Genomic DNA, 24370 nt, shown 5'->3' on the forward strand with positions numbered 1-24370 from the left:
TTTTTAAATAAAAAATCGTTATTTTTAAAAAATAAATCGGATCGGTTCGAATCACAAAGTAATGCAATTAACGAAACGTGTGTATAAAGTGAAAAGTTACAACAATCGACGAAACCTCACTTCTTATAACGAAGTAACCATAACCATCAAACCATCAATGATGTTAAAACATTAAGCAACAATGCATTATTATTTAAGTTGGCTCAGCGCCATCGGTGTTATACACAAAGTGAACCAGAATATACAGCTTGTACCCTATACAAACTCGATTACCGAATTATAGTCTTGCTTTGACGTTTGCGGTCTCTGAGTTGATTTCATCATACATCCGATCGATATCAGCCCGGAACTTCCTTACCGTCTGCGGTCTCTTGAGCTTCAGACTACGACCGTTTATGTTAGCAGAAATATGGATGAGTTGGAAATCGGTATAAAACTTACGTTGGTGTTAGGAGCTCGTTCTCCACGGTAAAGGGCTCGACTGCTAGAAGACAGTTGCGTACACGCTCGTAGCCGTTGAACTTATACTTCTTGGCAATCTCCTCCAGATGCTTAACAAACGCCTTCACCACTCGAGGATCTTTAGCGACAGCCTTAATGCTGTCGATGTCCCCGGCCTCTATAGTCTTCTTCAGTACCTTGCCAGCGAATGGTCCGAACGTAGCCGGATCTATGCCGAAAATACCAACTAGCGTTGATTGGCTAGGTTCACCGTGGACAAAGGCGGTGGCAATCAAAGGCGAGCTACCCATGAACACATTCTCGATTCGCTCGGGAGAGATGTATTCTCCTTGAGACAGTTTGAGGACGTTCTTCTTACGGTCGATGATCTTGATTCGACCTACTTCGTCGATCTCGGCGATATCACCCGTGTGGAACCATCCGTCAGGCTCCAAGGCTTTCTTGGTCTCTTCCTCGTTCTTCAGGTATCCACTGAAAATGTATGGTCCTCGCAATAACAGCTCACCCCGTGGCCTGGGCTTGTCTGTAACCAGATATTCGAGATCCGGTTGGGATTCTAGACATACTTCTATGCCGGGCATAGGGCCACCCACGTTACCAACCGAAAAGTCGCCATCGAGCTGGAAAGATGCCGCGGCGTATGATTCCGTAAGACCATAACCTTGGCAGAAATAATTTCCCAGGGCTGCCCGAAGGAACTCGTGAACGTTAGGATCGAGCTGCGCACTTCCGCTCACCATAGAACGACACCGATCCAAGCCAACGGCGGCTCGTACCTTAGGTGTCCATATCCTGTCGTAGAGGAAATGCTTGTTGTGCGCCTGGCCAGGTGGCAGTTTCATGCTGGCCTTCTTCGCATCTATCGCTCTCCGCGATAGAGCACCCTTCACACCATCCGCTTCGACGCTCTGGGATCGGATAGCCATGGCGATGCGGTTGAACAGACGAGGTACCGAGACAAACCCGGTAGGTCTTAGGAGCTTCATGTCGTCAACAACACCCAGCATATCTCCATGGAAATATCCAACGGCGCAACCCGTAGTCACGGCACATTGGTCAATCATTCGCCCGTAGATGTGAGCAAGGGGTAGGTACGAGAATGTGACATCTCTTTCGGAGTAAGACCCGCTGGAGCGAGCACTTGCAACAGCTGCAACGCAGTTGGAGTGAGTAAGCATCACGCCTTTGGGATCGCCGGTAGTGCCGGACGTATAGTTGATAGTGAGGATGTCTTCCGGACGAGGAGGTCGCGGGGGGTGGGCAACCTTCGCTCCGAGTTCCTCGACATCCTGTAGAGACCATATCTGAACGCCGTGCTGAGCAGCGATACCATTCAGCATCGCCAATTTGGAGTATCCCTCTGGCTCGCCAGAGTCTAGAGGGTCCATAGAAATAATTAATTTCAGGTGAGGTATTCGAGGCGCAAGGGCGAGAAGGGTTGGGATATGAGGTAGTGAAGAAATTACGCATGAGAGTTCGGAATGTTTGATAATGTATTCGGAAGCATCGGGACCTAGGGTTTCGTAAAGCGAGACGGAGAAGAGCGATTGCGAAGTCAATCCAAGATCTGAATATTAGGCAAGTTAGCAAGTCGCGTTTATTCCGATCAGAATAGGTCCTTACCTGTAATCTGCCATTCGGCTCTATTCTGACTCCAAATACCAACGCCATGGCTGCCGCTGGGAGGAACTCCAATGCGACGATGTAGCTCGTATATACCGGAACCCAAGTTTTTGCTTCGTGCGGCAACTTCGGTGTACGTCTGCCAGACAAAGTGATTCTCCCAGGACTTAGTAGCCGGGTTCCAGGGTCGCGTACCAAGGCATTTGTTGTCGGGAAATCGCTTTACAGCATCCTGGAACAGATCGTAAAATGTGCGAAGCTCGGGATTGTAAGTTTCGAGTAGAGGCTTGTCGGTGAATTTAAAATGCCTATAAATAGGAGTTCTTCCCTCACGTTCCGTACCGGGGATAGGTAAAGCGTAAGGTGAGCCCGGAGGCGGCGGTTTCGATAATTCTTTAATATAGGCAAGAGTCTGCTGATCAGTGCCAATTCCTCCCATCGTTATGTACTTGGCGAATGTTCCGGATAATTGGGTCAAGGGTAGTAAGAGTGTGTGTGTATCGAATGTTGGAGGCGAAGCTGCAGCTGCAATTGGATTGGTTGGGTGCAACAGGTTTCCAACGGCAGTTGAGATATGAGATATGTATGAAAGAAAGCGACGTAAGGGGGGAAAGTTTAAGTTATTACTCTCGAGTCGCGATCTTTATTCTAAAGCTTGTGTACTTCCGCAACTGCGACCCACTTAGTATGGATGATAGATACCGAGGTGTGGAGTGCTCTAAGAGCTCTTAAACTTTGATATATCTGGAGAAGGAAACATCAACCTGTCAACCTTGGAAATAACATATGTAAACTTCGAGAGGGAAACAAAATCACCCGAGACTGAAAACATTGCGCACCTATCCACTCTTTAAGGATCTGGATAAGCAATGGTTGAATAAAGCTAGTCGAGTGCGCAGCACATGTTCTTGCTTCTTTTTCCAACGATGCACGAAATTGCCAAGGGACTCGTTTGGCTGAGCCGAGGTTTGGGTTCAACTTGGAAAGAACGAATGAATATGATTTGTCGCTACGTGAACCTCGGAGCAATAGCGTACTATGGGGTTTCAAAATCATTGATCTGATTGGTCGGAAGGAGCAATATAAGTGAAAGATGCTTTAAAATACGTCACTCTTATCAACCTACAGGAGTCTAGGTACAACATAAGCGTACAGGAGCTTACATAAACGTCAGCTTCCTGCATGTAATTTGGCGGTTTTCGCTTCATTCGCTTTCGCCTTGCTTTGTCGAACAAAAGCAGAGGTGGCTGAGCCGGATGCTGAAGGCCTCGGAGTTTAACTGTTAACCGTTTCGGTAACTCAAACGTACGATATGGAATCTCAACAATTCAATCCTTCCGAACTTGGCATCTAGCTCAAGAATGATTCATTATACGTGGCCGACACGCGGCGCTCACATCCGAAGAGGCCTTCCGTTGTCGTAACTCTTTTCCGAAGGATTGCCTAGGTATCTAACTCATCGTCAGGCGATTAAGCGAATGTTTCCGGTCAATGAGAACAGGTGTCAACCCGATAATGACTCGGTGTTTCTAGCTTCAACGCCGAAATCATGGCATAGGTACATGCAAGATCGTTCGATTTCTTAACGATTATATCGTCAGTATAATCAGAACCTAGAAGCAGGAATGGCTTAGAAGGCATTGTCAAATTTGATAAGAGTCTAAAGGCCACGATAACTCATCGCAATAACGAGCATGGCCTTCACTTCTACTTAGACCAGATTCCCCTACTTCGCAAAACGTCATTTAGCAGATAGATATAAATGCAAATCCATCGTATCAGGAGACGGGCGTACATACATACCTATATATGTGCGTCGGAGTCGGTCTCTTATGTGTGACCTTTAATAAAACTTCCGTTCGGAACGGTCGCTCGGAGCGGTCACAGTTCTTCGGGACCAACATAATTTGGGGCATTGGTCTAGGCCGGCCATTTCAAAGAGCACTTTTAAGTGCCCCGGAATAGCTGCATTCTTCACTAACCCGTTTCCGCATTAGTTTTCTCTTCTTACATAGCACATGTTCCCCAGGTCTGATCGCGTACAAATGCTTTCTTGGCCGTGTATGATGTCAACCTCGAGACGACTTGGCTCTTGTAGCCAAGATGGCTTTAAGACTTCAGAACCATCTCTGATACAAGATTCCGGGCTTGTTTCTAAAACAATTAGTTATTTTTGGCTCAATCCCCACGATCTCTGTTTCCATCTCTGAATCACTTCCTTGAATTTCTTCGTCACCATCGGTTTCTAGCTAATATTATTATCATCTAGATAGGAGGAGTACATACATGGAAACAATATTCAGGCCTAGGCGGGTGGATACATACATATTGGCGGTTGGGCGCTTGTATCCACGAATGTATCACGCAGGCTTTTGCGTGTGTAAGCGTCCGCATGTACTATGTAGGCGCTCGACGGCATGTTCCATACCCCTAGCTACTAATTCGTGTCTTGCCGCCAACATAAGCAGGGCCTGGATGTCCTCAAAAATGAAGAGATATTTGAATCCGTAGAAATATTCATTCTCAACACAAGATACGAAAAAATTACATATATATTTCTCATCATGAAGTGTCAATTCAAAATAGAAGTGATCTTCTCGCAAAGACCCAAAACTCGAAAGAAACATGTGGTTTTCGGATCTCTCATCTTTCAACGGCCCCAAGAATCCCCAAACATCTAAGAAAAAGCTTGTCCACGCACCAAAGTATCAAAGTCCCCTTCTGTGCATAGCGAACCCCCCTGTGGGACCGGGCCCGGCAGATGGCTGCGAGATCATTGGCCTGGGCTGGACGTTCCGCTCCCCTTTTCGGAATTCTCAAATGCGGCCGGCGCATAAAGCCATCGCACCGCAACCCCTGATCGTTGCTTGTTTCAGATGGTCTCAAGGGTCTCAAGGGCATCGCATCGCTGTGGGCGATCAGAGCCCCGGTGCGACTGCGTTACGCACCACGCGATCGCCTTTCACCCTGATGAAATCTGTTTTTTGATAATTAGCCAGTGATACCCCCCGTGAGTTTTCTCGCATGAACCGTCCGGTAATAGGTAGCATTTCCTGTTTTTGATTCTTAATTCTTCTCCTTTTCGATCTTCCCTCTTTAAACTACAATATCCGTTCTGTCTAATCTGTCTGCGACGTGCCTGGTGCTCTTCTTTCCGTTCTTTGGGATATTGAATCTTCTTCTACATTTTACCGCCGTTGTCGCTCCCTATTTACAAGTCGTATAAACAATAGTGTATTTTATATGACTACTACGCACCGTGACGCTCGCTTTCCCAACCGTACACCCCGATTCCCTGCCGCCAACATGGTTTCCTCAAGCTTCATCATCCTCGGCCTTCGAGCCGCGCAGGTAGTCTTCGCCGTCGTCGTTATGGGACTTACAGCCTATGGTATGTTCTATCAATGTCCACGAGAACTGAACATGAAACTAACATGAGTCTTAACAAGTCGCCCACTGGTACAACGTGGACACCTTAACCTCATCTCCTTCCCAGATCAACTGGCTGCTAGCCGTATCGATCTTCACGATCATATCAGTCCTATACCTCGAACTAACACCACGATTCGTCCCCAAGTGTAAGCCCCCCCGCTTCTCTTTCTCCCTTCCCCTCAGCGGAAAAACCCACCTACTCACATCCCCCCTAGTGTCCCACCAACTCGTAGCCATGGGCCTCGAGGCCAGCAACGCGCTCTTCTACTTCGCGGGCTTCATCGCGCTCTCCGTCTTCATGTCGCGCCTGCTCTTCTGCCGGGGCTCCGTGTGCGGCGCCGCGCAGGCCAGCATCGCCTTCGGCGCCATGGAGTTCCTGCTCTGGACCGCCTCCGCCATCCTCGTGGGAAAGGAGGTGTCGAAGTCGGGTTTAGGGCTTTCGCTCCCGCTCCCGAAGCTGCGCCGCAATGGCGCCGGCAGCAGCAAGGGCCCTTTAAGCGTGCCCCCGATGAAGGAGGCCCCCCAGGCCGCCTAAGCGTGAGCCGGATGAGCGTCGCTGCGGGCGTCGGTTGGCTGTCCCCTGGGCACACTAGGTACACCGATATCCCGTTGTCGCCGTACCGGCCGTCGCTTGATTATCAGACGGTGCCAGCGCCGGTAGCGGGGAGTTGGGATAAGGTGTATTTGCAACTGGGCAAAAGCTAGGCTCCCATCATAATCTTCTTCTTCTTCAACGAACCGGTCCCCCAATCACTGGGACTACAAAACTTGGGAGGAAAGGGACGGTAGTAACGAGCGTGAGAGCCGGATATTCAAGGCTTCGTCTAGATGACTAGCCGTCCGGTACAAGATCCACGAGTTCACGGAATTGGGGAGAAAGGGCGCAGTTTAGGAGTTTTATTGGGATGCGATACTTTCGAACAGAGTAATAGTTATACCTCGACTAGGGGAAAAGCGATTCGGTAGTGCTCTCTTATTTCACGAAGGCGGGACGAACTAAATCCAATATACCACCATTGTTTGACGTCAGCGCAGCTATCGTGTCCTATTCGTCGTGAATTAGATAAACGTTGGAAGTTAAGACGTCGAGCGATGTCGGCAAGTCTCGCACTAATAGATCCCAAATCAGTGACCTTGAATCTTCGGTAACTTTGCTGCAGATTCCGACAGTTTGGTATAGGTGTGATACACAATCTACCGGTTGGGTGGGTACTTAGACTCTGTCGCCATACGGCCGTGGGATGATGTATTCGCTTACCCCGCCAACGCCCTCTCAGCTCTAATGGTTTTCTAAGATCCAATGGCATTCCCCCGCGATTATTCCATATTCGTTAACCAGAGCTCGTATATATTAATTCATAAGCATTGACTATGCGTGTAACCCAAAATCAGTAGCTATATGACTTTGAGTTATCTCATGGATCTCTCAAATGCCATATGTAAGGGGAACAAGATACGCTAGATGTTGAGAATTAACCTCTGACATTAGTCAATTAAGCGAGATCCGTCCAAGTTCCCTTCGATATGAGCGGCTTCCTAAACCAACGTCTCGCTAAGAGAGCTAGAATAGCTACCAAAGCAGTAGCTATCCGTTGCATTCTGTCTTGTCCCTTTTCCTATTGGACGTAAAATCCTTACAAGGCAAGCCTATCGAAGATGGTCGATGGCGTGCTTGGTGTCCCTACTCCACAGTACCCCAAACAGGGGCTTGAAAGTGAGTATTAACTCGAACGCCAAATCCCATTATCGGAAGGCCCTTTGCGACGGGGAAATACCTATAAGATTCAAGTAGCCGTGCTTCCGTAGAGCTGAGTAAAGCCATTGCCTAGGTAGCTTGTGAACTCAAATATTTCGTTATATCCGGATCATACGACTTACTCATCCATTTATTCCTCGCTCACTTGTTTGTTTCCCTGATACGCAAAACCTTTGATTATACTAGACCGTAACCCAGGCCAGTCGCAATGGCAGAGGAATTGAGCAAAAACTTCGAGACTCTGCAGCTCCATGCGGGGTATGGATGATACCATATGAGATCTGAAACATTCGATGCTAACCATTGTGTAGCCAGCAGATAGATCCAGCTACCAATGCGCGCGCCGTTCCTATATATGCCTCTACCGTTAGTTCACCTAGAAGTTCGTACAAGGTATACGTACAATGGACTAATCTCGACCACTAGAGCTTCGCGTTCAATGACTCGGCACACGGTGCTAGACTGTTCTCTCTCAAGGAGAATGGCAACATCTACAGTCGTATTATGAACGTGAGTAGAAACCATCCGCTCTCAGCATATATAAGCCAATGCTAACCCATTTCGAATAGCCGACGACTGATGTCTTCGAGAAACGAATTGCCGCCCTAGAAGGTGGTGCTGCAGGTCTGGCAACTGCGTCTGGCCAAGCTGCTCAATTCATTGCCATCTCTGCTCTCGCAGAAGTTGGCGACAACATTATTTCAACGAGCAACCTTTACGGTGGCACTTATAACCAGCTCAAGGTTCTCCTGCCGCGGTTCGGGATTCATACCAAGTTCATCAAGGGTGATAAACCCGAGGACTTTGCAGCAGCCATCGATGACAGGACCAAAGCCGTATACCTCGAGAGCATTGGCAACCCGCGATATAACGTGCCGGACTTTGAAGCCATTGCTAAAATTGCACACGCAAAGGGTGTTCCTGTCGTGGTAGGTAGCTGGAGTGCCTTCTCGGTGACATAAAATAAGAGTACCATTATTAATCTGAACAGGTCGATAACACATTCGGAGCGGGCGGCTACTTCGTCAGGCCCATCGACCACGGAGCGGACATCGTAGTACACTCTGCGACCAAATGGATCGGTGGTCACGGAACGACAATTGCTGGTGTTATCGTCGACAGTGGAAAATTCAAATGGGGCGAAAACGCCGCCCGGTTTCCCCAATTTGTTAAGCCGTCAGCAGGTTACCACGGTTTGAATTTCTGGGAGACCTTCGGTACCCTTGCATTTATCATTCGTGCGAGAGTCGAGATTCTACGTGATCTTGGCGCTTCTTTGAACCCTTTCGCGGCGCAACAACTCCTTCTTGGTCTCGAGACGCTTAGCTTGAGAGCCGAGAGGCATGCGCAGAACGCCCTTGCGCTTGCAAAGTGGCTACAGGCTAGCCCGTACGTGAGCTGGGTGTCGTATCTCGGACTAGAAGATCATCCCAGCCACGAATTGGCTAAGAAATATCTGAAGAGGGGATATGGTGGTGTTTTGAGCTTTGGCGTCAAGGGCGGTGGTGCGGCTGGTAGCCAGATCGTTGACGGGTTCAAGCTGATCTCCAACCTGGCCAACGTAGGTGACTCCAAGACATTGGCTATTCACCCGTGGACCACGACGCATGAGCAATTATCAGACGAAGAGAAGATCGACTCTGGCGTAACCGAGGATCTGATCCGTATTTCCGTTGGTACGGAACACATTGACGACATCATTGCTGACTTCGAGCAATCTTTCAAGAAAGCTGCCGCTGCGACCACCGATGGGCAGGGAAGCTCAGGAGCGGATAAGAAGGAAGAAGCGGCACCAACAGTGGTCTAAGAATTCCCATCCCTTGATATGCATTTTTATGCATATGATTATACCCGTAGCAATGTAGTTAGTCCCCTAAGACTCACGCCTTATCTGATTTGAGATCCATCAACCCCTTGCTTTAATAATTGAAAGCTAGAGAAACGTACAACAAGCCTAATCCAATAAGAACACTATAATTCTACAGACTTTGCAATGTGCAAAATACCTACTTACCTATATAGTAGGTAGAAATAGGTTGAGATAATTACATAATTTATACACTTCAAGATTCTACCTATTTGAAGCCAACATAACACATCCTGGGACGTGCCTTCCAGCTGCATAGCTGATGCCAAGACCAATCGCTAGCTGGTCCCACATAATTATTGCATACGTCTATGTAACTTCAACTCTACAATATACCATCATAGCTTCAAACCACCATTGAACACCTTACAAGCTACCCACATCCTCACAATCACCCCCGAAACCCCCACGAGAAGGGGAAAAGAAAGAAAAAACGATGCGCACCACCCTCGTAACCGCGCTCCTAAGCGCCCTCTCCCTAACCTCCGCCTCCGCCACCTCCGGCTCTCCCCAGTCCCAGCAGCAAACAACCTTCACGCTCTGGATCCCCTCCTCGCCCGCTCTCCCGAACCCGAACGCCCTGCCGCCCTCAACACACGCCACGCTCTCCTCGCTGCAGCAGACGTACACCGCACCTTTATCCGCGGCCAACGCCTTCGCCTTCCGGAACGTGACGCCCGGGTCCTACCTCGCGGACGTGCACTGCGGGACGCACGCCTTCGCTCCCTTGCGCGTCGACGTGTTCGCGGGTAAAGCCGGAGGAGGAGAGAAGAAAGAGGCTTGGACGGGGCTCCTGGTACGGGCTTGGGAGACGTACCGCGGCAACGATTGGGATAACAAGGGCGCGGAGGCGCCGCGCAGCGGCGGCGAGTACGGAAGGTTCCCTGTCAGGGTGCTGGGGCCGAAGGAGTATTATATTGAGAGGGGGTCTTGTGAGTTTTCGTCTTTTTCCTCTCTTTCGTCCAACCCTATGAATGTATACACGAGGGGCTGAACTGGTAACTAATTTTCGTGACCTAGTCTCCATCTTCGGCATCCTCAAGAACCCCATGATCCTCATGGGCCTAGTCAGCATGGTGTTGTTCCTCGGCGTGCCGAAGTTGATCGATAATAGTAAGTTCAGCCCTTCTTCTACGTCCTCATATCCATCCACTCCTTTCACCCGTGTGTACGTGAGTAACTTTCTAACACAACGACCCTCTAGTGGATCCCGAGATGCGCGCCGAGTTCGAGGAGCAGCAGAAGAACAACCCGATGAACAGCTTGATGGGCGGGGGCCAGCAAGCCGGCGCCAACCCCATGGGCAACTTCGACATGGCCGCGTTCCTAGCGGGACAGGGCAGCAAGAGCGAGGGCGAATCGTCTAGTGGTGGCGGAAAGAAAGGTGGGAAGAGGTAGACCATGAAACAATAACTTAAAGAGTATAGAATACACAACCACCTCCAGGTTATAGAAGAGCATGAGATAGACGAACAATTGGTTCTAATCCCTACCTTTCTGCTGACAATCTCCGTACAAGACGGTCGTCAGATTTACAATATTCACATAAATGACGAAGTAACAAATGGAACTATATTGCACATGCTAGACAAGCCGAAATTTCACGTTTTACATACATCCGTCTGCTTTTTCTTATTTATTTCTCATCCCATTTATATTGCCGGTTCTGGCTCGTATCATTCATAATTCAACGTATGCATGCTTATTGCTTATTGCTTCCTTTCTTGAATCTCCAGTCTAACCTGTTCATTCTCCTTCTCCCCTTCCCATATCTCTGAGAAGTATGCATACGGGTGTAAAGGTTAAAAACACATTGCGATATAAACACAGCCCTAGAATCACAAATGCCATATTCCCATAATCTCAGTCGGTCCTAGAGAACCTTAGAAATCACCACCACCAAAGTCGTCGCCACCACCGCCATAGTCATTGTCCTGCCCATCCTGGTAACCATCCTGGTATGCGTCCTGTTCGTGGTCTTCAATCGCATCGGTGATCAACGCACCTCCGATCAAACCAGCGCCCAGACCCAGCGCCGCTCCTCCGGCAGCACCCATACCGCCGGACTTCTTAGGCGGGGCTTGTTGGCCGTAGTACCCGCCCTGGTTTTGCGGAGGGTAACCTCCATACCCGCCATACTGCTGCGGTGGAGGTGCGCCGTATCCTCCGTACTGGCCCTGAGGCGGGGGGCTTTGGTAATAGCCCTGCTGTGGCGGGGGTGTGCCGTAGCCGCCGTACTGTTGCTGGGGAGGGTATTGCTGTCCGGGGTATCCGCCGCCGTATCCTCCACCATATCCGCCCGCGCCGTGCTGCTTGTTCTTATTGCCGAAGAACTTCCCTAGAAGGCCCTTTGCCTTGTCGGTAGTCCCGCTGCCAGAACCTCGCGTGGGCAGTTGATCTGGATAAGACGAGTAACCCTGGCCCGGCACCGGGGTGCTAGCGTACGATGACGCAGTGCCTCCTCCCATACTACGGGCGTTCTCTTCCTCTTGCAGCTGCCGCGCTAATCGCGCGTCGGCGTCCTCGTCAACGTGAGTGCTGGAGCCGGGTTTCGTGGACTCGTTGATGAAGGGGTTGTTGTGCCCGGTCGCAGACTTGGAATCGCTAGGTGTGGGACCGGAACCGGGGGAGTATCCCGGAGGAGGGCCTGGGGGCATGCCGTCTGGACCGTTCGGATCGAGGGCAGGCTCGGTGGGTTTCTCCCATTGCGACTTCTTGGTATATGAGTTGACGTAGAACCTAAATAAGATGAGGTTAGATGGTGAAATGGATGGGGTAGATAGAAGAGGAAGTGCGGAAATTCAGAACTTACCATTCACTGTACTGGTCGTTCCAGCGGGCGACCCAACCAGCTGGTACCTTAGGGGGCGGCGGGCCCGTAGGTGGCGCGAAATCTGCCATACGTACAGATTTTACTTGGCGATGTAATGTGATGAGATATGATACGGTGTTGTGATATCGATTTATCGAAATGAGGTAGGGATAGAGTAATCGACTGATGGGTCGGCTTGTATGTAGGTCTTGTTAACTCTTGTTAACTGGAGCGAAAAGGGCGGGGTCCTCTGTGGCAAGGAGGGGTTCTGTGCCAGTCTAGAAAAAGGACCAAGGAATTAAAGTATCTGATAGGTTGAACAGATATGTAGAGAGATATTTAGGTTCAATATATGTGTGAGAGAAGTAGGTGACAAGATGCAGGGTCCTTCTATTGCGATTTAAATATGTGTAGCTTCTAAATAGCCTACTGCATGATGGGTGGCTACTGCTGCTTGTTCCTGTTCAAAGACTAGAAACGGCCTTCTAGATTCTACTACGGATAGATGATTCGAGGAAGGGACACATGTGCAATACGTAAGGTACAAACAAGCTATTGTACAACCTGACTTGAATGGAAAGCACCGCCTCTCTTACCAGTCATCAGTTGCATATCTGCATACCAAAGTTTCGGCATCTCCAAGCCCGATCATGTACAGGCGGATGTACGCATTGATTAAGATTCCACTAGAAACCTGGAAGTAGCAGTTTGCCTTCGTGTTACAGCTGTAACTGAAAGTGACATTCGACCCCACTGCTGGAGTCCTCAACTTGTAACCAATCATGAGTTACAAATATCGTGGCGGAGCTGTACACATACTACATCTCCTGTCTTAAACTCCGGGAGATCTGGACGCCGGTGCTGACGACATTTCCCAGTGCTAGTGGTATAATTTGACATTCTGTTCTAACCGTGCCCGATGGCTTACGAATTGGATGGCTTGGATCTTCCTCACGTGGCGTACTACTAAGAGGTCTAGAGGTGTTTAGAAAACAGGGGGAGTAAAGATTGCCACTAGGTACTATTCTATACTTAGACTCAATATCGGTGCACAACATACATTCCGAGGTACATGTAATTGTGCCTACACACATTATCTTAAATGGCTCAGTCGGGCATCACTTAGGTACATATCTCTTGGGTAGATCAGGTATGTAACCATAATAAACCGATCGAAATAAACTAGGTCGGATTTTACACAGATATATCTGAATTATGGATGTGACTAGTGTTCTTTAATATCTGAATGAAGTAACCATCTCATACCACCAGAGCAAAGCGGGAAGACGGGTACATACATAAGTAGGCTCCAATAGCTTCATTGTCGTTAACTAATATGTAGCCAGTCCGAAATGGAAGGCAAAGCTGTTGATCAACTAAACTAGAAATATAAACTCAAAAGGTCCAAATTCTTAAACAATTGCAGAAATACGATTTTGATAGATCAAAGTTAGCTTTTACTATTGCTAAGTTTATCATAATCTTATCCCCAGAGAGCTAAAGTGAGTGTAGATGTCTCCTCCCCTACGCGTTCTGATTTATCAAGGTGGCTTTCAGGGGGACTTATGAGCAAGCCTTATTGTCCCGGGTAAGGAAACATATAGATATTGGGAGAGATTTATGTGTATTCAGATAGTCTCTTGAAACCTCCGACTCTTGAAAAATCCGGAATTCCCATAGGCCATATCACTTAACGTCCTATCGCGTGTCATCCGGAAAGCTAGAGGGAGGCGGTCACTAGGAAAATGCGGCACGTATCCATCCATTGACTAGCGATTCGGTACCGGCAGCGACAGCGGCAGCAGCAGTCGTAATCGTAGTTGTAGTCGTAGTTGTAACCGGAGCAGGCTCGTCGACGACATCACCGGCACCAGCCGCTGTAGCGCTGTCTTTAGTCGAGCACTGAGGAGCCGCCGCCGCCGCCGCCGCCGTCGTCGTCTGGTGCGAACCCTCCTTCACATTTCTCTGCCTAGCGAGACGCCTCCTAGTCTTAGCCCTGAGGCCAGCAAGATTGCCGGCAAGGTTCAGCGTAGACAAGACTTTCTCCCCCTTCTTCTCCCTCCGGAGTTCCTCTGGGATCTGGGTTACGCTAGTCCAACCGTCCTCGATCGGCTTCTCGACGAGGCCTTCGTCCTGGTAGTAGTCGATGGCATCTAGGAGTTATCGAGTTAGCCGCCTAGGTCAGGCATAGACTGACCGCTCACAACGGCGTCTATAAAATGAGAGGTAGACGATGAGCCCACCAGGAGAATGGGGTAGATAAATTGGGCGAAGGGGAATATCTTACGAGGATCAGCTGCGCACTTGTAGACCTGCTCCCATTCAGTGTCTGGATCTGATACCGGTTAGCACTTGACATCTGCTTTGAAGCTATAAGATGTTATGTACCTGGAAGCTCGATGCTATCCCATTCCTCATCTCCTTCGGGGCCGTCAGCGACTTTCGAGTCGGAGGCTTGGGTGCCTTCGGCGGGCTTGTCTTCTTGTGTAGCCATGATGACAAAAGCGAGAAAGACTGTCTGGAATTCCAAGTGGGAAATATAAAATGTGTTTCTCCCCGCTAGACTCGAAAAACGAACAGACATCGCGTGCTTAGGGCACCCATCTTATATCTGCAGACTTTTAGCCCTCCCGTTCTGTGGGATCAGTGCAAACTCAATATGCCACCATTGGAAGTACTGCTTATGCTGTGAAAAGTTTCGTTTCAATACACCTAATCTAAGCTGTCCTGTCCAATCTCGAGACTCCTATCCACCGTCTTTGGCGGCCTAGACGCAAAACGCCGAGGCTAAAAGTGCAATGCGTAAACTGTAGTTGAAGAAAAAAAAGAAGGTTATCAAACCATATCCCTCTCATCATATCGCCTCTCCTCGAAGAGTCTAGCCGCCTCAATGCAGTAGGTGGCTCGCTCACTACCTAGCCGCCTTTCGCTAGCATAGCATATGAGCACACCGTCGAGAATGCCGGATAGAATACCTTCCATAGCCCCTAACACACCCCAACCGATCATGCTAGCCACCATACCCACAACGTACGCATATGCGCTTCCCCTGATACCAGGACCATCTGGAAGTTGGATCTGCAGCTGCCGTGCAGTCATAACCCATGCCGCAAACCCTAGTGCTGTCGACATAACGAACCGGGCGGCATGGAGGAGCATCTTCGCCATTCGGTAGGGCATTAACGATGCCGTTGACTGTCCGCGACGGGAGAATGCGCTCGGTGTAAGAGTCGTAGTCGGCCCTGTAGCTAGAAACTGGATCCTACTAAGTTGTGATGCTGACTCCATCAGGGGTAACGAGTGAATCGACGCATACGTCAGCGCCAGGGGGTTAGTTAAAACAGACACTGGACGGGGAGCCAGTCGCCATCCTATGAACTCGAATATACTCGAGATACGACGAGGTAGGATCAATATGGGAACCCGAACCGCCAGTGACAGAAGTGTAGAGGCACATATCGTACCAAATACCGTGGTTGTGGAGTGTCCTAATGCGCCTTTGACGATCGCGTTGGATGTTGCAGGCGATTGGTTATTGCGGAAGAAGTACCAGTTTGATACGGTACCCCCCGTCGTGGCGCGAACAACACCACTCATGACGGAAAGGGTCCAGACGTACATGAGGAAAAAGAATACCGCGAGCCACCAAGTCGCAGTACCGATGACGAAGGCCGAGATAGACTTGGAGAAGTAACCGCCGAGGAAGATCCTGGTGAACATCCACAGCCATATCCACGTCCATCCAACAACGAAGCCTAACGAACCAAGTCCGAGAAGCACAAGTGCTGGGTTGGCAGCGAGAATGCGGCTCGAGAAGTCCAGTATGTCTATCGCTCTCTGTATCTCATGACGCCCCTTATATAATAGCCATACCCAGACGACGGAGCAGATACCTGGAATAACTGCTGCCCATCTCATGACAACGTCCTGTACTCGCGACCCATGGTCTGGCCCTTGGAAACTAGAGATCATCGGGTATAACGAGAAAGAGACGAGAACGATGGGAACACCTAGCAGAATAAGTAGGGCTAAGGGCTGAACAAAGGATCTCAGTGCTGCCATCCAAACCAAGGCGACGATAATCGAAACTAAGGTATCCACTGCCAGGAGGTAGAAAGAAGAATGAAGGGTCGTGTAGATAGTGTCGCCAATCTTCCTGTTAGGTACAGATGTATGCAACCATACTAGCACGAAAGTGGCGAGGAGGGATGCGACGGCTATAAGGTAAATCCAGGCGAAGAACTGATCATGCACAAATATCTCACCATACATTCGAGCGGGCGCTGGTGCAGGGATTTCTGCTCGTTCTTCTTCCTCCTCATCCTCATCCTCCTCCGCTATAGCCTGACGCATCATGCGTTGGTCGTACTCTAAGTTCGAACCTCTCCTGCCGGCGGCTAGGCCTTTTGGTCCACCCGAGGCCGACTTGAACTGCTGGAAGGCGGGCGGTGACGAATCTGTAGGGGTCTCTTGTAAGAGGTCATCGGGTACCTCATTGTCTAGCACTGTCGACTCTAAACCAATATCAACCATCTTTCCACCCTCATCGCTCCCTGAATCCTGTCGCCTGTTGCCCAAACCATCTGGCTCTTTTGCCATGCCGCTGTCGCCGCGCTTGAAATGCCTATCCTTGAAGCTTGATTCACCGTTCCAACTGCTCTTGATTCCTCCTATGGGACGAGCGCTGGAATACATGTTGCCATGTGACTCACTCCCATTGTGCCCGGACGACGCACCGAGGCCATCGCCTTCGGAAGCCGAACTTTCCTCCAGCCGACTTGAGACGAATACTCGGCGAGATCGTTGCAGGGCTCGGAGATCGGCAGCTTCCCTCGCATCGTCGTCGTCTTCGTCTTCCCGATACTCGTTCAAAGCACTATGGAAGAGCGGGGCATCCGAAGTAGCATTGTATCGCGAGAAGCCTCCGAATCGAGAACCAGCAGGCTGATAAGGATTTCCGAGCCGGGTCTGATACGAAGATCGGGAAGGATGTCTGCCAAAACGACCTGGTGTTCCTTGTGATGGTCGGTTCGAGGTGTCGTTGTTGTCGGGTTGGCCGAAGTTAGATAATCGGGACTGCGACTGGGCTAAAAACCTTGAGGCATCTAGGAGCTAAGGCGTCAGACTGGAAATGCTCCTGGCGTAATGAGTATAGGAGCCCAACTTACATTCAGAAAACATGTTCGGTCGGCGCAGGAGGAGGTAGACTCCAGCAGGTTAAGAAGGAGGTAAGATAGTTAGGGAGAATGAGGTAGGATGTGAGAAAAGTAAATTAATCACTAGCGGTGACGACGGCACGGTGATGCAAACCATACACAGTTGACTGCTAATCGTAAAACCGTAAACCGGACGTTAAATGGGGGGACGGATTACCCGCCAATAAAAGAAGCATAAAAACGATGAACAATCGACTTTGAATAATCCGCAACAGGGAAGAATGAAGTTCAAAGAAGAATACGTTAAAAAGATAAGTTGCTAAATGGAGGTCGTTGTGTCAACAGCAACAACAACAACCGTCGTCGAAATGCTTTGAATTGTGAAGAGTGGATGTACGAATGTAGGTATGGATGCACGTAGGATAAGGATGGGACATGGAGGATTGATGGATGACTCTTGAATTGCTCACATGCAGCTAAGGTTACTAGTAGGTACAAGTACCTGCTTATCCGGACTTGAGAGGCTGCCTGTAGATGCGTAAATGCGTTACGGAAGCGGTCAAAGTGGATGTTTCTAGTGGATATAGCGGATGTACTGGTGATTGTGAGCCTAACGAACCCCTGCTCTTGCACATTCAAAAAGGCTTATCTACGATAAGATATATGGATATTTGGATATCCAATGTACATCTGTTAACGTAGTAGGCATAGCTGCCTAAGAGCAAGTAGGATATTGTACTTCATAGGCCTAGAAATCAGTACGTCACTTTGTCGCTTCACCACCTCACCAATAGATATAATGATGGATCTTGTGCCAAGATATAGATAAGAAAAGTAAAAGGAGAATAGCCATTAAAGTCATTAGTTATCTTGCTTGTTTTATTAGTTCTATTATGACCCTTTAACAGATGTCGATATATGGTGTTACATTGTCACGAGCCTCTCATAGAATACCAGGTGTCTGACTCGGTGAGGTCATCCACCTTTAATCAGGCGCTATCGGCGCTGCCAGCTGCTCAAAACACCGACGCTCGCCTCACTCGGCTAGTAGCCTGTGATAGGAGAAACCCCTGTTAACCTTGGATACTTAGGTACTTCCTTATATGGGTAAATGGGTACCGGTAGCCATTGTACCTGAGTTAAGGCGCTTTTATCGATAGACTAGGGGTTAGAGGCTAGGGGAGCTTTAACTCCAGGCGGTCTTAAAAGTACCTAGGCCGATCCCAGGTCAGAACCCGGCAGACATCATCGAATGTTAAGTGCCACTTGACTTGACCTGAGACCTCGATACTTACGTAGTATCTCGTTCTTCGTCATCTGTCTACACGACTTGCTTCTTTGTCCCCAAGCTTATACTGCTAAGGTAATTTATCCTAATTATCTCTGCCGTCTCTCTCCTCGCCTACCTATCACATGAGCATAACCTCGCAGTTGTATATCCTAAAAGCTAACTCTTCATTCGGAACGATAGAGCTCTTTAGGCTTGCTTATCATCGTCGCATTAGAAACGCCGCCTACCAGCGAAGACACCACCCTCTACCTAGGTGCTCTTCACTCCCCCCTTTACCCAAGGGCCCTCGTGATCGCTGCCACCGCCCTCCACGCTCGCTCGCCTCGATACCTTTCTTCCCTAACTAATCCCGATGTCTTCTCCGCCTTGGGACTATATCGCCAAACTCGTATGTATCGGCGACTCGGGATGCGGTAAATCCTCCCTCACGATCCGGCTCTGCGAGGGGCGCTTCAGCCCGCAGCACGATGTCACCATCGGCGTCGAATTCGGGTCGAGGATCGTGCCGGTCGGACCGCCGCACTCCAAACCAGCCGCCGCGCCCAAGGCCAACGGAGGTCTCCCCGAACCCCCGCGAGCCAACACCACGCCGCAGAAACACATGAAGCTATCGCTGTGGGATACGGCAGGGCAGGAGACGGTATGTCCTACACTACACTAGACTACACTATACACCACTCAGCACACTAGCTCGCCGAGCCTAAGAGCATACATAATCTTCGAAGTCGAGGTCATGCGCCGCGCCTTGAGTTCTCTCCCCCCCTGGTTTCAGCGCAAGCCGCCGCAAGTAACTAACCGCAACTCCCTTTACCTAGTACAAATCCGTAACGCGGTCCTACTTCCGTGGCGCCTCGGGTGCCCTCCTCGTCTTCGACATAACGCGCAAGGCGACCTTCGCCCACGTAACCGACTGGCTCTCCGACCTTCGCGCGATCGCGGACCCGGACATCGTCGTCATCCTCGTCGGCAACAAGCTCGACCAAGCGCAGCCCACCCCCGATTCCCCCGACAACAACAACAACAACAACAACAACAACAACAACAAGCGCGAGGTCACGAAGCAGGAAGCCGAGGAGTGGGCGCGCCGCAACGGCGTCCTGCAGTACGTCGAGACCTCGGCCAAGTCGGGCGAGAACGTAGAGGAGGCCTTCATGCGCGTCGCCGAGCGCATCTTCGAGAACATCAACGCCGGCAAGTACGACCTCAACGACCGCCGCTCCGGCGTCAAGGGGCCCGGGTCCGCCGCTGGGAAGCAGGTCAAGTTATCCCCGGATGCGGGTAGGGGGGCTGCTCTAGGCGGGTGCTGTTAAAATAACTAAGTAACTACTGACTGATTTTTATTTATATTTTTTACGCTACGCTTGCTACGTACGTCGAAGTTGAAATTTTGAGATTGCGGGATGTTTTAGGGATTGGGACTGGGAACGCGAACCGGACTGGATCGGATTGGATGAATTCAACGCCCCATGAGATGAAAGATGAAACTACAGAGATCGGATCAAAGCTCATGAGATGTCGGGTCTCGTCCCGTGTAGGTTGAACAGCTACTACTATTGCTGACGCTGAGTGACTAAAGGGGGTTGGGTGTTCCGGTCTGGGGGACTTGTACATAAAGGCTACATACTTGCTACACGCACTCAGGAGGAAGCATCGAGGAGGAAGCATCGTCCATGCGCATTCGATGATACCCTACGTATTAATGTCTACTTTGCTTGAGTATACCAAGCAAACAAACAAAGCAACAAACTCATCTTCCACCGTTTTCACATTGTGACCATTGCAGCTTATCCCCATTATCAAGAACTCCCCCTAATTTTCTTAAGAAGAAAAGGAAAAATTGCGTGTTGTATTAGAAAGCGGTATACTGATGAGTATCTTTTTTTGTGTTCCCAAATATGCCTCATCCACGTTACCGCCGTGAACTCCACTCTCTTGATTCCCTTTTTTCATGCAAAGCTTGCCCTTCGTATCGTTACATCAAACAACGGAGAAGATAGTAGTAGAGGAGATGGAGATTTCTGAATCGACGTGTGGCCATTTTAACCAGATCGGACCATGTTACCTAGTCTAGTCCTGCTTCTATATGAGAATCACAGCCCCGAGGCCGAACTGCCTACCTCGGCCCTCGGGCTCGTCCCCTTTCGCTTATCGGCGCTTGAAATTTGGTCCCTTAGTCGGAAATGCGCCAAGTGTCCAACCACTTCATGTACTTGTAGTTCTGGTTGCTACCCGTCATGCCCCAGCAGATGGGGATGAAGTAAATGTAGAGTCCGATGATGACAGTGTAAAGGACTCCGTAGATAGGATATTGGATCGCCTTCTTTTGGTTCCTTAGGACCCAGTCAACAAGGAAACCAAGGCTCAAGATGGCGAAGTATAATGCTGGGTAGTAGTGGTGGACGTAAGTAACTCGAGCCATGATGACGAACGGAAGATAGTGAAGAAACCATCCCAGAATGGGGTAAAGACCAGAATAATGGATCTGATCGATATCGTCCTGGGTCAAATCATAAAATCCTCGTCGCCATCGGAGAATGTACCAGATAGTAACTAGGCCGACGGCGCCTAAGGAGGCTGTCGAGGCCCAGTAGACAAAAGGATTGCCAAGGAGGAAGTACTTGACGATCTTGTCATCCCATCCGCACATACGTAGACCAACGTTTAGGATAGGCCATTGCCACCATTGAGAAGCAAGATCATCCTGCTTATCAGGGTCGGGTACTAGGGCATTATTAGACGTCATCATAGCGACATTCAGATGGATGAAGTCGTGGAAGAATGGCGACTTATATTTGCCTGGGTCTCCAGGAGGAACTATGGATGGGTTAGCAACCGGGCATACACGTGTTTACTCCGAAGAACTTACGCTTCTCGTTGGTGTGGGCCTCGACGTTCCAGTGAGTGAAGGCATCGCGGGGGTTGTTAGTCTTGTCGCAGGTCACTTCGATCTGCTTGAAACCCCACTGTGGAAGGTTGACGTTGGCAGCTCGCAGATAACATCCCATAATAGGATGCTTAAGTCTAAAAGCAGTAGTCAAAGTTCGAACCCTGCTCTTGTCGCGAGAAGCAACATCCTTCACAACCTCGATCTGCCAGTGGTCCTTATCATCACCTACGGTAAGATTGCCATAGCAAGAAACTTCCTTTTGGCTCTTTGTGACAGGGGCGGCAATATCGTGACTGTGGAGGTTTCGACCGGTCTGGGAATGGATTAAACGGATAACATCACCGTTTCCAATGAATCGGGGTTCTTCTTCTGGGTCATAGTCCTTCTCGTGGCGGTTAGGATAAAACCACCATTCGTTGTTGGCATCTTTATGGTGGTAGCAAGTAACTTGTTGCTGAGCCGAACCCTCGGGGTAGGCTATTAATAAATTAGTTTTCTTTTTATACGAGAGTATGGAATGCAATATACGCACTTTGAACGTGACTGTGGAGTAGACCACCGCCATAGCCCATGTTCTTAAGAGTTACCTTGGAGCCAATGGCGACTTCCAGTGGGGAGTTTCGTCCAATTTCGCTACCTTCTAGATTCGCTTGGAAGAGCGAGCTCATCTGCGCATCTCCCGGCCCACTCTTGGTCAAAATTGCGAAGTGGAGCGCGAAGGAGAACAGATACACCAAGAAAGGAATGATAATGAGACCGACGATTCGAGCAGCCAAGTGACCAGCGAGTACCGGAACCGGCATCTTGACGTTGCCGAACTTATTCCATAGATCTTCAATCGTGTAGAGGCCAACAAGAGCGGTGACGAAGAGTCCGACAAGCTTGATACTACAAACGAATCCTAAGCTCAGTCCCGTCATAAACAGCCAGAAGAACCATTCGGGCTCGAAGCTCTCCTTTTGTTGGCGATGGAACTTGGACCAACAAAATACGGTCGCGACAGTGCCGAAGAGAAGCATAGAATCTAATAAGATGAATCGGCTGATCGTCGTGTAAGAGTTTTCACAGAGAACCATAAGCGTGACCAGCCAGACAGCCGGTCGCCTCAAGTTCAATTCTCTCGCAGTGTAGTAAGCCAATGGCACGCATAGTATTCCCCAGAAGGCATTGAAGGCTCGCATGAAGGTGTAGTCGAGCTCTTCGGGGTACGTTTCACCAGACTTGAACTCGAACGATCCATTGTAACCAGCCAGAACTCCAGAAAGGCCGACGAGTATTTTACCAAGAGGGGGATGTCTGTTACACGTATTAAAAACAATATTCTATACTGCAATCGAGTTATTTCGGGTTGTACTGACACATCGAAGAATAGTTCACGTTTGATGTAATGCGATCCGAATTTTCCGAAGCTATCGTGGCATAAACGTTAGCGTGGCGGTCAAGGAACGACGGGAACGGCAAGAGGGGATAGACTAACTGAGCTTCCTATGTAGTTGTTAGCGAGCGTTTCGAAGCTTGGTAGAATAGTTAAACTTACATCCCAGGTAACAATCGGGCTAAGACCGATCTTCCATAGACGTGTGAAGACGGCGAAGGCCGTGAAAATTAGGGGCGCAATGATAAACTCCCACTGATCGAGTACTTCTAATACGGAGGTCCCCTATTCACATTAAAGTAAGCCACCTGTCTTTATTCAAGCTTGAAGCTCGTCATATGTATGGTGCATCTTAAATACCTTCTTCTTTCCATGGATCTTCTTCTCGTCGAGCTCCGGCTGTTGCGCCAAAGCTCCAGGGGTAGCACCCGGCACATTTCGTCGCCGTGCAGCGTCGCCGGCTGGATCAGCGCCGGACGCGACTGCGGCCTTCTTGTCGGCCATGATTGTAGATTACCTCTCGGCCCTGCTTTCCAAGGACGAAAGGAGGAATAGGAGAAATAAAAAGGTACTAGGTAGAACGAGTGTCGAAGGTTAGACGAACGAGGCTTACGGAGGACACAATGTCAACGTCAAGAAAAAAGGAGGGACCTGAAGAGAATAGATTAGGTTGGTCAAAGATGGCAAAAGCAGAGCATCTCTTCCACAAAGAAAAAAAGGAACAATTAGACAAATCTTGTCTATGAGGAAAGTAGAATAGGGAACCTGATTCCTCGAAGAAAGGTTGGTTAGTGAGAAGTGGAAAAGGGAGGTAAGGTTGCGTGGCGTGTACGATTAAACGACGATAGGAACACAAAATACGGGTTACCCTGGGCCGTGGTCCGGCTTCAATTCACTTCTTTTTTTTTTCTTAATTCCTGCTTCAGCTGAATCAATTATAACAAGTGAGGGACAGCCTACGCTAAAACACCCCCTAAACCCCTGCACAGCTAGCTTTATTTAGCACCTTAGCACCTAATCCTGCCTCGTTGTACCTTCTTAGGGACACCTTGCTCATTTATCTGACACGCGCGTACTATGCGTACAGATCAGTACGATTACATGTACCTCGTACCTTCCAGATTGCCCAGGACTCTAGGAGCCTGTCCACTTAGTCGGTACCGCCCAATCCAATCCAATCCAATCTGTATCCATACCTCCGTACCTCCGTACCTTAGCCCCGATCATATGAAAATGAGGTCAGTTCTGATAGCAGAAACTATATATATGTTTAGACCTCCCATTGATACAAGACATTCCATACTTGCAATTGCGAATTGAAGAATTAGACGTCATTTTCATCGTTGCATTTCAACCTATATTTAACATATATTCTCTCAACAAACGTATTAACCATCTTCTTCCGCCTGCGTACCATTAGTTTTCCAACCCAGTACATCTTCCCACCTTCAGAAACCGTGGCTTATTACATAGGCACGTAGCCGACCTTAAATCTTGAGAATCAGTATCAGCAGTATGAATAGGGACTTTGCAGACTGCTGATTGCGCAATTGTACAGGTCCCGCGTATTGGCATTAACTTCAACAGACTTTCTCGAGTGTCTAATGCTCCCAATCTCTGCTCCAGTACCGAAAGTTGAGGCCGTATCCCTGTTGATGACCGCGAGCTCATCAAGGGTTACGTCGAATATACGAAAGTAAAAACAACTC

At 49.2% G+C, this 24370-nt stretch overlaps 9 protein-coding genes across 9 annotated transcripts; 4 read left to right on the forward strand and 5 right to left on the reverse strand.

Annotated features, from left to right (window-relative positions):
• Positions 1-226: 226 nt before the first annotated feature.
• Positions 227-2684, reverse strand: F4807DRAFT_61944 (acetyl-CoA synthetase-like protein). Its single transcript, XM_048003278.1, has 3 exons — positions 2086-2684; positions 442-2029; positions 227-383 (listed from the first exon to the last, which is right to left on the reverse strand). The coding sequence occupies exons 1-3, from the start codon at positions 2522-2524 to the stop codon at positions 278-280; spliced, it is 2133 nt and encodes a 710-aa protein (XP_047854875.1). The 5' UTR covers positions 2525-2684; the 3' UTR covers positions 227-277.
• A 2707-nt stretch (positions 2685-5391) lies between these two features.
• Positions 5392-6052, forward strand: F4807DRAFT_459731 (membrane-associating domain-containing protein; the record flags this gene model as incomplete). The annotated part of the gene is made up of 3 exons (XM_048001410.1): positions 5392-5476; positions 5535-5663; positions 5733-6052. 3 exons carry the CDS (start codon positions 5392-5394, stop codon positions 6050-6052), a joined length of 534 nt encoding a protein of 177 aa, XP_047854876.1.
• Positions 6053-7124: 1072 nt separating this feature from the next.
• On the forward strand, positions 7125-9446 carry F4807DRAFT_62059 (O-acetylhomoserine ami). The gene is made up of 6 exons (XM_048003280.1): positions 7125-7337; positions 7396-7531; positions 7585-7639; positions 7700-7783; positions 7843-8202; positions 8265-9446. The coding sequence occupies exons 2-6, from the start codon at positions 7482-7484 to the stop codon at positions 9078-9080; spliced, it is 1365 nt and encodes a 454-aa protein (XP_047854877.1). The 5' UTR covers positions 7125-7337; positions 7396-7481; the 3' UTR covers positions 9081-9446.
• Positions 9434-10722, forward strand: F4807DRAFT_423068 (uncharacterized protein). Its single transcript, XM_047997744.1, has 3 exons — positions 9434-10072; positions 10161-10253; positions 10345-10722. The coding sequence occupies exons 1-3, from the start codon at positions 9577-9579 to the stop codon at positions 10536-10538; spliced, it is 783 nt and encodes a 260-aa protein (XP_047854878.1). The 5' UTR covers positions 9434-9576; the 3' UTR covers positions 10539-10722.
• Positions 10723-12528, reverse strand: F4807DRAFT_423069 (uncharacterized protein). The gene is made up of 2 exons (XM_047997745.1): positions 11953-12528; positions 10723-11879 (listed from the first exon to the last, which is right to left on the reverse strand). The coding sequence occupies exons 1-2, from the start codon at positions 12039-12041 to the stop codon at positions 11024-11026; spliced, it is 945 nt and encodes a 314-aa protein (XP_047854879.1). The 5' UTR covers positions 12042-12528; the 3' UTR covers positions 10723-11023.
• A 639-nt stretch (positions 12529-13167) lies between these two features.
• F4807DRAFT_62010 (uncharacterized protein) lies at positions 13168-14661 on the reverse strand. Its single transcript, XM_048003279.1, has 3 exons — positions 14341-14661; positions 14240-14287; positions 13168-14105 (listed from the first exon to the last, which is right to left on the reverse strand). The coding sequence occupies exons 1-3, from the start codon at positions 14534-14536 to the stop codon at positions 13690-13692; spliced, it is 660 nt and encodes a 219-aa protein (XP_047854880.1). The 5' UTR covers positions 14537-14661; the 3' UTR covers positions 13168-13689.
• F4807DRAFT_62193 (uncharacterized protein) lies at positions 14579-17272 on the reverse strand. The gene is made up of 2 exons (XM_048003281.1): positions 17121-17272; positions 14579-17057 (listed from the first exon to the last, which is right to left on the reverse strand). Exons 1-2 carry the CDS (start codon positions 17131-17133, stop codon positions 14788-14790), a joined length of 2283 nt encoding a protein of 760 aa, XP_047854881.1. The 5' UTR covers positions 17134-17272; the 3' UTR covers positions 14579-14787.
• Positions 17273-18414: 1142 nt separating this feature from the next.
• Positions 18415-19729, forward strand: F4807DRAFT_62297 (GTP-binding protein rab2). Its single transcript, XM_048003283.1, has 3 exons — positions 18415-18471; positions 18580-19039; positions 19215-19729. The coding sequence occupies exons 2-3, from the start codon at positions 18752-18754 to the stop codon at positions 19707-19709; spliced, it is 783 nt and encodes a 260-aa protein (XP_047854882.1). The 5' UTR covers positions 18415-18471; positions 18580-18751; the 3' UTR covers positions 19710-19729.
• A 320-nt stretch (positions 19730-20049) lies between these two features.
• F4807DRAFT_62307 (glycosyltransferase family 39 protein) lies at positions 20050-23426 on the reverse strand. Its single transcript, XM_048003285.1, has 7 exons — positions 23022-23426; positions 22824-22946; positions 22764-22771; positions 22645-22695; positions 21819-22582; positions 21266-21763; positions 20050-21213 (listed from the first exon to the last, which is right to left on the reverse strand). The coding sequence occupies exons 1-7, from the start codon at positions 23163-23165 to the stop codon at positions 20570-20572; spliced, it is 2232 nt and encodes a 743-aa protein (XP_047854883.1). The 5' UTR covers positions 23166-23426; the 3' UTR covers positions 20050-20569.
• Positions 23427-24370: the final 944 nt, after the last annotated feature.

This window comes from Annulohypoxylon truncatum (assembly GCF_022578515.1).
Source record: "Annulohypoxylon truncatum strain CBS 140777 unplaced genomic scaffold F4807scaffold_13, whole genome shotgun sequence".
Taxonomy (NCBI): domain Eukaryota; kingdom Fungi; phylum Ascomycota; class Sordariomycetes; order Xylariales; family Hypoxylaceae; genus Annulohypoxylon; species Annulohypoxylon truncatum.